The sequence below is a fragment of the Brassica oleracea genome, chromosome C5 (genome assembly GCF_000695525.1).
Source record: "Brassica oleracea var. oleracea cultivar TO1000 chromosome C5, BOL, whole genome shotgun sequence".
Lineage (NCBI taxonomy): Eukaryota > Viridiplantae > Streptophyta > Magnoliopsida > Brassicales > Brassicaceae > Brassica > Brassica oleracea.
This window is the reverse complement of record NC_027752.1, coordinates 30,204,573-30,217,878: the sequence shown is the minus strand read 5'-3', so window position 1 is coordinate 30,217,878 and position 13,306 is coordinate 30,204,573. Positions and strand designations below refer to the sequence as shown.

Genomic DNA, 13,306 nt, shown 5'->3' with positions numbered 1-13,306 from the left:
TATAATAAATAAAATTAAAAATCATCGGCCAATCAAATTATAACAATTTGAAGAGTTCATTTATGATCGACACATAATAAAAAATCACTTATGTGACTGCTCAATCAATTTTATAAATAATTTATAACATTTTATAAATTATTTTAAAATTCTGAGAAATTTATTCTTTAAACAACGATAAATAATTTAAAAATAATATTAATAAACATGTTTGGATTTTGTAATATTTAAAATAGTTATTATATAATTATATTCGAATACAGTTCATCAAGTAGAGTATAAAACTATTATAATTATCTTATATAAATTTTCGTTCATTATATTTTATAGTTTATAAATATTAAAAGTAATAAATAAAACATTATTAATCTTTCTATAATTTCGAGAATTGGTTTCCATAAATTGTTATTTGTAATATTCTTTAGATTATATGGCAAATGATGTTAAATGATTTAAGACTTACCTTAAATTTTTAGATATAAATTAAATAAATAAAAATTAAGAACAATCGACCAATCAAATTAAAACAATTTCTTGAAACTTCACCTATGAGCGACATGTTACCAAAATTCACTAAAGTGACTTCTCATTTAATATATAGGAGGATAATTTTAACTAAAAATCCTAGATAACCCGGTAAAAATCTAAAAACTCAAAATTGTATAAAATCCAAAAACTTATGATCCGCTGAAAATCCAAAAAAAAAATAATAATATTTTTAATTTTTTAATTAAATTTCTCATATTTTTTAATATTATATAAAATTGAAAACACTTTAATGAAATTTTTATTATGTTGAAGAAAATGAAACAATGGTAATAGAAAAAAGAAACTTTATTGATATGATAATATTAGCTTCTTTTTCGTTACTAACAAATTGTGATAAGTTTGTATTTTTTTATTTTAGATCTAAAGCTTAATTTTATGATAATTTTTTGAATATTTTTGAACACTCAAAATCGTTATATCATTATTATGTAAAAACGACATAGTTAATAATATTTTTCTAATTTTCATGTATATATTCATATTTGATCGTTAAATAATACAATGCATAAAAATGATATCCAAATTAAATGAAGAATATATATTTCTTAAATTAGAATTATTATCATTCACAAAATATGGAAAATAATATTTACCTTAGATGTAGAGAGAATATTTTGTTGTTAGCTTAAATAAGTAATATTTATATTAAAATTAAATGTCAGAATCCTATTAGGGATTCTGCTTTGATATTATAGATTTATTTCCTTCGTTCTATTTTTTTCTTTTTCTTTTTTTGGTGCAACTCCTTATACATAATATACATTGATGTAAAATTAATAATATCATTGTATATGGAAACTCTAATTAGTTATTTGGATAAAATAATTTACTTGGTTTTTAAATATAATAGCATATACAATATTCAAATAAATCTGTATATTTCTAAACAGTAATTCTAACATATGGACTGTAACTCTCTAACAACTTATAAACTAATAATTTTTAAAAATTCATAAAACGGTACCACTAAAATCAAGAAACAACATATAATAAAAATAATAATCCATGTTTGTCGTGTTGAATTCAGACAACCGTAGTTTTAAAAAAATAAAATTATAGTTACTTTCATTGTGAAAGTAAAATAAACATTAACAACAAAATAAGACATTTCTTTTTCATAAAAAAAACTTTAAAAGGTAAAACAAATGCATTATTTATATTAAAATAGCTAAAGTTGATGTCACCAATAAAAATGAAAGTTATCTAGTCAAACAGTCAAAATCCACCAAGTATACAATGAATAAAGAGAAACAAAGAATAAATGAAAGGAAGCATCTCAATAGGGCTTGGACACAGATCGGATATCCAGGTTCTTGAAGGTATTTGTGATTTGCTTCGTATGTTACGGATATCTAATTTTTTTATTTCCTTTGCTTCGGAAAAAAACGGATATCTAGAAAAACAGATATTCAGAAAATAAATAGATATTTACGGATATTTACGAATATTTACGGATATCTCAGCCGCTTTGATTAATAGAAATAATCTTAAAAATTCAATACGAATTCATTTTTTAATATATTTTTTTGCATGATATATAAAATAAAAAACTAAAAGAAATAGTGAAACTACATATTTTGTAAATTTTAAACTTAGTTAACAATTATAATAACAAAAAATTTTAAGAAAAAGTTATAATTGTTTTATAAATTTTTTTCTCTTCTCTATCTATTATCTTTACGATATATAGACATGTTATCATCATCTAATAATAATTTGCTCGCAGAGGTACTTTGATTAAAGTAGGATAAATACTAGTTATACGAGATTAAGATCCGCACCTTGCGCGGAATAAACATTATATATATAAATTATTTTATGTATTATATGTTCTTACATATTATGAAATAATAAATATATTGAATAATTAAAAGTCAGTAACTATTACATATATAATTAAATTGGTGCGAACGTATAAATCAATTTTATTAATCCAAACATGTTTTAAAAAATTTTGATAGGATATGTAATTAAATTTAAATGATATTAACATACATAGTATATTTTTAATATTAATGTCTATTTTTTTAAAAATGATTTTAGAATGATATATATACATATATATTTTAAATCTTAATGATTAATTAAATTAGACTTTTATTTATATGATTTTGTAATCATTTGTATTTTGTCATAACAAAAATTTTAAACCATGGATCACAAAATTTGAATGTGAGACTTTTAACAGTTTTAGTAATTTATAGTCATTTTTTAAAATTCAAAATATAAAATATACAGAAAAATCTAAATTTTTATAATATGGTTATTGTGTTTTTAAAAAAATTATTTTAATAGTTTTAAATTAAACAAATTTGATAGAAGATATATTTTTTTATTAGACCTTTATTATTCAAAATTATTAATTGTCATATATACTTTACCCACATTAGGCAATTCCGTAATCTTTATTTAAAGAAATAATAAATGACATTAATAATGAATTTATGGTTAGTTTAATAAAAAGCTTATTATATAATTAGATGGACCAACCTATTTCTATAATAATTCTAAGAATCATCCTAGTGATGACATGTGGCTACAAAAAGAAGTTGTAATGTTTCACAAATAATATATAGGGGATATCAACTTATACATTTAAAACATTAAGCATAATCAATATGTACATGTATTTATATATTTTCGGATCGGATCGGATATCCGCTTCTTAAAAATTTTGATATTTGTGATTTGCTTCGATTTTAACGGATATTGATTTTTAGTATTTACTTTGCTACGGAAGTCTACGGATATCCGGAAATTTTAGATCGAATCGAGACGAATAGCGAATCGAATCAAATTTAACGGATAAAATGTCCAGCCCTACATCTCAAGAAGCCAAGACAACATAGTCAACTGGCTAAGATTATTGACAAGACAGTCCGCAACCGGATCATGGCCATGCGGCCACAAGATATTGGGAGAAACCGCGTCTGCGAAGTCTTATGCAAGACTGGTATAGAGCTCATATTTAGTTCAGAATCGAAGGATAAATCAAATGAAATTTGGTTTAAAGTTAACATTGATTTCACTTCAATTTACATGTAGGAAAAATGGCCCACCAAAAAGACAATAATGCTGTGTTTCATTAATAAAATAAACACACCGTAAATTTATCACAATCACAAAAATTAGATAATATGAAAATTGTTTTGACATAAAAATAAAACAAAAAATTGGCTATCAAATTAATTATCACATGAACCTAGAGCAGTAGCAAGAAAGCAGTTTATAGGGTTCATAACGATGGATTATAAGCTTTGCTCAGTGAGGTTCGATCTCCAAGGAATCCGCAATGTCTTGGTCGATGTATCTGTAAAGGAAATAGAAAGACTTAATCACAACGAGATATCTAGGGTGTTTCACTGCGACGGTTTAGTGTTATGCTTCACTAAATACCATGAGAATGAGAAGGTCTTGTTGTGGAATCCGTATTTGGGGCAAACAAGGTTGATTGAACGAAACTTCAAAACCACTGACAAGTATGCGCTTGGATACGACAGCAACGGTAGCCATAAGATGTTGAAATTTTTTTATTGTCAGCCAGCTGTTTTTGAGTATGAGATCTACGATTTTAGCTCCCATTCGTGGAAGGTTCTTAGTATAACTTGCGACTGGAGTATTCCACATCACCAACTCGGCGGCATGTCTTTGAAGGGAAACGCTTACTTTGTTGTGAAGGATGTAAGAATACGACATAGTGAAGTAGCTTGGTTTTTAATTTGTTTTGATTTTACAAGAGAGAGACTTGGACAGTTGCTGCCTCTTCCGTTTCATTCTTACACTTATGGATATCCTGTGACGGTGACTCTGTCCTGTGCTAGGGAAGAGCATCTCGCGGTGCTCAATCTAGAGATAGAAGATAAGATACTGGAGATTTGGGTTACAAATAAGATTTGAGTCCAACACAGTGTCGTGGAGCAAGTTTCTGAAGGTGTCTATGAGCATGATAAGATCATAACAAGAGTCATGGCATCGTGTGTTGTCCATTATTAATGGGATCATCTCAACTTGTTTAACATGTTCCGTACTTGGCAGTTATTTAGTTATCTTTCTTTGTCTATTTAAGTAACTATTGTTTTATGGAATGATATGAAAATAAAATTGCAGTAAACTTGTGTTCTTGTTCTCTTAAGTCTTTGGGACCTATTATTTGGTATCAGAGCAAACTCTCTTAGCTTTAAGGAGGGGCCTTAACTGGCATCAAAGCACAATTTTGTTTTTGATCTGGACCACCTTGTGGGGGAAAATTGTCTATTCCCCTATAAACTAGTTGTTCCCGGTTTTTTCACACACGAACTTTGAAGTCATGTCAAAAACCACATGAACAACTCTATTTTTTGAATTACATACACAAACTATCGATTTTAAATTAATTCCCATGAAACCGTAAACAGTTCTATTTAAACGTCAACTTGATTTATAACAGGTGGAGAGCCAATTTTTTTTTTCTTTTTTAGTCAACTGCTTTTCTTCTTCAGAAATCGTTTTATCATCGATTGGGGATAAAATTTATTATTCTGCAGAAGAATAAAACGTTTTACATGACGCATAAAGAAATAAGAGCATCAACTACTAGCTTACCAATCTCCATGTATTGCCACAAGGAACTATAAAATCGATGCAGTATCTCCAATTGATGTTGGAAAATAAAACGATTTATGAAGAAAATGAGCAATTGAAAAAAAAAGAATAAAACGACATAGTATTTTTTTTTATCAACTCAAATTAAACCGGTTCTTCATCTGTCATAAACTAAGTTAACTTTCAAATAACACGTTTACAGTTTTAGGAGAATTAGTTTAAAATCGATAGTTTGTGTATGTAATTCAAAAAATAGAGTTGTTCATGTGGTTTTTGGCATGGATTAAAAGTTTGTGTGTGAAAAAACCAGGAACAAGTAATTCATAGGGGAATAAACCATTTTTCCGCTGTTCATGTAGTTTTTGGCATGGCTTAAAAGTTCGTGTGTGAAAAAACCGGGAACAATTAGTTTATATAGGAATAGGCCATTTTCCCGTTTCTTCTTCGTGTTCTTGTTCAATCACAGAACATCTCTCTCAATGTTCGCCGTCTCTTCGAGTTCCTCCTCCAACCACCTTGTGGTATCAAAAACTTCTATCTATCTCTGTTTTGATCCGGACCACAATTTGTGGTATCAAAACTTCTATTCAAAAAGAAAAAAGAAAAAAAAATCCTCCTCCTTGTAGTCCTCATACGACTAGCTTGACAACCGTGGGAGCATGGAAGATGTGAAGATCAACCTCCTCCTTGCAGTGCATGATGAGTTGCAGAAATTGAAGCATGTTATGATGAATGAATTCAAACGTCTCCGGCAAGTCATGAGTCCTCCGGTGGAAATTACCAAAGCTGTCAAAATCAATGGTGATGAAGGCTTGGTGGTTCTAGGCTGTTCAAGCTTTGCTTCTTCATCAAGAAACAATGAGTTATTCAAAGAAACCATTGATGTGTCTAATGATGAAGCTCTAATCGCACAGTTCTGGATCTCGAACGTTGCTCACAAAACACACTGGCATGCCATTTCCGCTCCGTCACGTCCAAACCAAAGCCATGAACCATTCACCCCAACACCAAAGAAGCTCAGCCAAGAAGAACCAGTTTCTGGGAAACCTCCACCACTACATGATAAAGAAGTTGTACTTGTACAATCCTATGTTGCTATGGAGAAGAAACATAACATGATCATAAAGGCTAGTCATGTTGTGTCGAACCTTGAGGACAAGGTTCTTTGGAGGGTGGAGTATTGATAAGATCATAACAAGAGTCATGGCATCGTGTGTTGTCCATTATTAATGGGATCATCTCAACTTGTTTAACATGTTCCGTACTTGGCAGTTATTTAGTTATCTTTCTTTGTCTATTTAAGTAACTATTGTTTTATGGAATGATATGAAAATAAAATTGCAGTAAACTTGTGTTCTTGTTCTCTTAAGTCTTTGGGACCTATTAGAGCATCAGACTACCCAATGCATATGCGCTTAGCTTCTTCATTGACGAGGCAAAGAGAGTTGCTGTGGTTTTTGGCCAAAGGGAAGGCGACTCAACCAATACCTACAAAACAGCGTACATCATTGGAGAAGAATGTTTCAAATCTGTGAGACTTGGAGAATCTCGTAAAGACAAGAGGAGGAAGCTAGTGTGTGGATTTGGTGTGGGTATGTTTTATCCTCCACACGTGTTCTCTTCTTATCTTCCAAGTTTAGTGCAAGTTAACTAACCACGCAAAAAGAATGAAAGAGATACTTAATTGTTTTCTTGCATAGTCGACGTTTCATGCTCTTTCTTCATGTTATTTTGAACAAGACTTGCTAGTAATTTTTATTTCTAACCCAGTTATAGAAAGCCTTACTCTTGATCTTTGTGGTTGTTGGTTAGAATCCTACAGTGGGCGTTAAATTCGTTTCCTGAAAATGTTTTTTTTTTGTATGGTCACCCGATCTTGATTGACATGTTGTTGCAACTTCTTGTTTGTGAAACTAGTAAAGAAGTGTTCGAAGCTGCAAAAGTTGTGTTATTAACATAGGAAACACACAAAATGCTTTTAGTGCGGACATTGCCTACCTATTTGATTTTTGAGTGCTCGAATCTAGAACTCGCATCTTGTCAAATTGAGACGTTAATCTTTTCTACCAACCTGCAACAACTAGAGATATCAACTGAGATTCAAATCTTGAAAATCACATCTGGTTGTAATGACAAAAAGCCTCGTTAAACCAGCCACTAACCAATCAAACAACCGTGAATATAACGTCTTTGTGAGACTGTTTCTGCTGATTACAGCACTCTGATGATCTAAACTTCTCTTGATAACTTCCTCAGGTGTGCATCAGTGAATCTTCAAAGATCACACCTAAAACAAGATTACTAATTTACTTCATGTACTCTATACGCAACAATTAACTTTCTAATATCTATAAATAAATATATTAAAGATGTTTGATCAAAAAAAAAAATATTAAAGATGATCTCGTAATCCTAGATATCTTTAACACTTCATTGTTGCTATTGTAGAAAGTATCGGAGAAATGTGTTGCGAATCACAAAATGTAATTTTATCGGCGCCACTATTATAAGCCAGTCACAATACTGTAGGTTCATTGAAGATATTTTATACTTTAGTTTCCCATACGGTTTCAGTTTTTATCCTTTCGAGTGATTTTGTTTATATAATAGCCAGAATATATATATTGTCTTACTTCCTAAGTCCTAACATATCTAGAAAAATGGTAATATGAGGATGGTGTGTAAGAATATGGAAGCAATCATCTACTTTCCTATATTTTTGTATTTGATTTTGTACTATTATGAAATTAAAGACTGTTCGTCAAGAATATTGCTACATATGCATCTATATTGTGTATATGTCCGTCTTATACATAAAATTTCATGTATCTTTACATCAAACTCCTTCAAATCTAACAACAAATCAAACAAAAAGGAAAAAGAAAATCACTTGGAGATGGATATATCTCAAAACCCTGAAATGTTTTGTTTTTTGGTGTGGTCAACTACTCAAACGCCGAATCAAATCAAAAAGGGTTCATTCATCCAAATCTCATCGAAATGTCTTCTTCATCATCATCATAAGGCAGAGTCTAAAGCAAGAGCATCGGATCCTTTCATGATTCTGAGTCTCTTACAAGAAGAAGAGAACATATCCCATGGAACATCACCAACCAACATCCAGTCTCCATCTTTATCCTCGTACGTTGGTACAACTCCAGATCCTCTGTATCCTTCTCTTTCGCTGTATTCACCTATTGTGAACTTGAACATGTTCTCTAACTCCTTGAGAAGCTCTGAATAGTTTTTGTATGTTTTGAGATCGATTTTACGTAGGTAAGGGGCTCCGTCCTTACTCACTTTCACATAGCTCACAACACTGTTGTTGTTCTTGCGGTAAGATCTCACCGGAGGCCAACCAACGATTTGAGTTCTGTAAATTAGCAAAGAATCATCATTAGTACAATAATTCATCAAATAATTTGAAAGAATAGATCGGAAGTCAGATGTTTACTTACTTCGTAGGAGGTGTAGATTCTTCCTCGTTATCGCTTTGGTGTTGACGCTTGTTGCTTCTAACACAAGAAACTTCTTGTTCTTCCTTTACTTGCCCTGTTCCAGGTAATCCAAGACGAAGCTCTGTGTCCTTAAGGTTAAGCTCGTTGACTTTCTCGTACGCCATTTTTTTTTCAAAATCAAGATTTCTTTCTCTCTATATGCTTTTGTGTAATATCCAACGCAAAATCCTTCTCTTGTTCTTGTTCTTGTTCTTGATATTGTTCTTGTTGGTGAGTTTGGTTGATGATGGACTTGGAGGAAATAGGAGAGAGATATATAAAGGTGGGAGAAGATGCATAGAAGTTAGGTTTAAAAGAAGAGAGATAGAAGTTGTCGGGAGCATGAAAGGCAAGAATGAGGCAAGGGGACAAAGGTAGGACACAAACGCTATGGCCGCCCATGTGGACTCGACTCTGTCTTTATTCCACGCTCCTTATTTGCCTCCGCCAACTTTGCTTACGCTACATCTTAGCCGTTGATATGTCTTTCCTTTTTCCTTTTTCAAAGGATATAATTATTACAAAGGACCAAAGGAAATAGAGAAAAAATGAAAGAAGAAATGATGAGTTAAAACTTGGAATTCTATCTGCCGACACGGAAATAAAGCAACCATTAGAAAAATATAGTGTAATACTAAAATATATGTATATATAGAAAAGTATAGTGTAATACTAAAATATATGTGTACATAATACTAAAACATTTTATGTACGTTTTCTTAAAGTTTCTTTGTTTTGCATCTTTTGAAAATATAGCCTTTTTGTTTATATCTTGGTATAAAATATGTGTGTTGATAATTATTACTCTCTTTGTTTAATAGTAACTTGAATATTTTTAAAGAAAATACAGAAACATATTTTTTTAACCAAAAAAACTATTGTTTTAAGATATAAATGTTTCTGAAATAGTGCCGGTTTACAATGTTATTACTAGTTTTGTTTGGAATTAATTTTCACAGTGTCATATATAAAAGTGTGCCTTAGAATTTAATTGTAAGAGTTGTTTCGTAACGGTAATATATATAGATTTTTTTTTTCATTTTGGTATATGTGACAAATGTATTATATACAATCATACTAAAACGACATTCAAAGGAAAAAATAAAATTCCGCTGAAAACATCATATAATTCCATGATGGGAATATCCAGAGTTTCCAAGCGCTCTTCTAGCTCAGGAATTTATGGAAGTTACATTCAAATGTTAACGACCAAGTAATTCACATTTATCATTTGTGCGTATAAATACGTTTTACTTTAGATATATAAATTGTAGCAACTGTAGTTTATTTTAAGTTTATGTATCTTGGGGAATCCTCCATCATAATTTACACCGCATTTGTATATTATGAGTTGGAAAATGTTAATAATTCTTTTTTGGGTAGATTAATGGAGAATTAGAGAGGGATGCCCATGTGGTGGATAAGGTCAAATGTGTTGGTAACTGATAGATGAATGGTAACGCCATGTGCTTTCTTATATATTTGTCTTTTAATCATAAAATTATTTTCCTTAAAATGGATTGTGGGGGAGAGTCTCCACGTGCTATATCTACTTTGAATCATAAAATCTAAAAGTATGAACCACTGTAATTTTAATTCTCCCCATAGATTGCGTTTAACTATGTACATTTAGCTTCTAATCCGCATGCGTTTTGATGTTTAGGTTGGGATTTATTCAATGGATTTAGCAGTTTTAGATATATATATTTTTCCTACTTTTGAGATATAGATTCCTTCTATGTTCTTGCCTTCTCCAATATCCCAAAGATTTGAGATAAGTTTATGTACTCCCTCTATTCCCGGAAAAAAAAATTTCTGCTGTGTTTACGCATATTAAAAATATAATAAATATTTACAATTTTAATTTACTATTTATTTTTCTATTCACTTTCCAACTATATACTAATGAAATTTAATCAATTCAAATATTCATGATTAATGTGTCTCAAAAGTATACAAAAATATCTTAAAATATATAGAAAATTTATCTTTGTGGAACAAGAATTCAGAAAATCTTACTTAAAAACGGAGGAAATATATTTTAGAAGGTTATGTTGTCAGAGTTTCATGTATTTATTTCAGTTATAACTAACTCCTGAAATGTATCTGCTAACTAATTAAGGCTCTGACTGGCTTAAATGCAGTGGTTGCGGTTGCGGGAGTTTGCAGATGCGGGTGGTTGCGGTTTCTAGCGATTTTAAGAGATTTGTACGACTGGTTCAGCTATTAAAAATTGGTGCGTTTGCGGGATACTTATGACTGATTAACTACCAAATACAACAGCTGTTAAATCATAAATTAGAAATATTTACATTTTATATAATTATAAAAATATCAAAAATAATAATATTATAATAAATATGAAAATTATATTTAGAAAATTATAGTTTTAAAATTTTAAAACTTATAGAAAATATTTTTGTTTTAAAATTTATATTATTAATTAAAATATAATAGATATATTTTAGTATTTTTATAATTCCAATTTAAATTTTTTATTGAACATTTTTATTTGTGTATTTATATGGTTTTTAAAAAAAGAAAAAAAAATTATCCTCCTGCAGCCGCCCGCAACCGCAAACGTTAGCTGGAACCAGAGTTTGATTTTAAGAAGTTCAGAGCGGTTTGAAGCGGTTTGTAACGGTTTGTTACGAAACGTTGTCAACCGCTACCAACCGCAAAAGCTGCGTTAGAGAAACCAATCAAGCCCTAAGAGAAGCATGCACGAGTGTATACCAATTTTGGTTAATTGCACGAATGCATATTTTAGTTAACCACATATTTCTAAAATCACTTTACATTGTGGGAAACTTAATTCTTGAAAATAGTTATTTTATATGTTTGTATTGTTCATGCGTTTTTATAGTCTTGATCAAAACTTTGAAAGAGCTTCTAAAAATAGGATGAGCTCCATTAGGTTACTGAGAGTACCCGTTGAATATATCTACTAGATATCTTTGATACTTATGTAGATGATTTCTAAAGCTAGTTGTTGCTTAAACCCACAATTTTTTACTAAACGGACTTGAGAAACCGCGAGGGTAGAAACTGTAAAGTAGTGATTGAATTACATTAGAAGATGTATATATTGACAAAGGAAAAAATTATGTCATTTGGATTGTTTTGGTTAATGTTATGTTTATATTTTTGTTTTACTTTCTTAATCAAATAGTGGTAAGAGATTTTCTTTTCCTTTATGTAATCATAAAGGACTAAGATTAGACTACAGTTTTTTATTTAGAATAATAACTCATCGTATGTATCAACAATGGTGGTAAGAGATTTACGCGGGATGAATGTTATATATAAAAATAATTTTTATCTATTATTTTTTATTTGTATTCATTTACGTATTATATTATGTATATAATTAAATTAGACTAAACAAATAAATCAAAACAATCATCTTGTTTATTTATATAAATCAAAACAATCATTTTATTTATTTTATATAGTATATAACTAAATTTCAATGACATGAACATAGATATATAATATATTTAATATAAATATTTATTATTGAGAATTCATACTCATGTGATAAACACAAAATTTCTAATGTACGATTTTTTGAATGCAAAATTCAAAAATTAAATATTAAGTTTTCAATACTTTTTCAATACAAATTTAAAAATTATCATATTTAAATATTTTTCTATGTTATGAATGTCTAGTAAATGAGACTTCATATTCATACGATTTATGATAATTTATATCTTGTTATTATCAAAACAAAAGTTAAACCATTGATCACAAAATTTTAGTGTGAGACATTTAACGTTTTTAGTAATTTATAGTCGTTTGAAAAATTCAAAATATAGCATAAAAGTAAAAAAAATAATTTTTATATTATATGGTTAATGTGGTTGTTTAATATCTTTTAATAATATAAAATTAAACAAAAAGAGCTAAAATACAAAAATTATTATCAAATATTTATTATTCATAATCATTAATTCTCATATATACGTTAACTATATTAGACAATTCCATAGCTTTTATTTAAGGGAGGTGCGAGAATATTATTTTGTACACTATTTATCAAATTAATAGTTATTTTAATAAAAAATATAATATAAGTTAAGATGTACCAACCTATTTCTTTAAGAATTCTGAATTTCATTGTCATGGTGACACGTGGCTACAAAACAACGCTGTAATGTTTCTCAATTAATATATAAAGATTAGAATAACTCATCGTATGTATCAACAAAAGTGTAACATACATATTATTTTTTAACATATACTAGACCTTGATCCGCGCGCCAGCGCGGATATGAATTTTTAGTTTTTAATTATTTATTTTATTAAATGATGTATTTGTAATATTCGTTCATGTTATATTCATTAAGTAAATATTTTTTTTGTTGCATCTTAAACTATCTATTTTTTTTACGAATGTGTGATATCATATAAAAAATATAAAAAAATGAATATAGAGTTAATTAGATAATTTTAAAAACAGAAATTTTCTTTCGTGTGCGATATCATATAAATAATGATCCGCCCAGTTAACAAAAATCATGATTATTTTATGTGTAAATTTTTTTATTTTGACCATTTCCTTAAAACTATATTAAATTTTACATATTTTAATTATAATATTTTTAATATCTCTACCTTTTTATTTGAAATGCAACTCAATATTTTTTTAACAATTATAACAAAATATTTAAAAA

The 13,306-nt window shown here is 29.1% G+C and overlaps 2 protein-coding genes across 2 annotated transcripts; one reads left to right on the top strand and one right to left on the bottom strand.

The window, feature by feature from the left end:
- Positions 1-3,792: 3,792 nt before the first annotated feature.
- On the top strand, positions 3,793-4,446 carry LOC106344963 (F-box/kelch-repeat protein At3g13680-like). The gene has a single exon (XM_013784248.1). The coding sequence runs from the start codon at positions 3,793-3,795 to the stop codon at positions 4,444-4,446; it is 654 nt and encodes a 217-aa protein (XP_013639702.1).
- A 3,441-nt stretch (positions 4,447-7,887) lies between these two features.
- LOC106343746 (auxin-responsive protein IAA2) lies at positions 7,888-8,925 on the bottom strand. Its single transcript, XM_013783043.1, has 2 exons — positions 8,589-8,925; positions 7,888-8,503 (listed from the first exon to the last, which is right to left on the bottom strand). Exons 1-2 carry the CDS (start codon positions 8,750-8,752, stop codon positions 8,149-8,151), a joined length of 519 nt encoding a protein of 172 aa, XP_013638497.1. The 5' UTR covers positions 8,753-8,925; the 3' UTR covers positions 7,888-8,148.
- Positions 8,926-13,306: the final 4,381 nt, after the last annotated feature.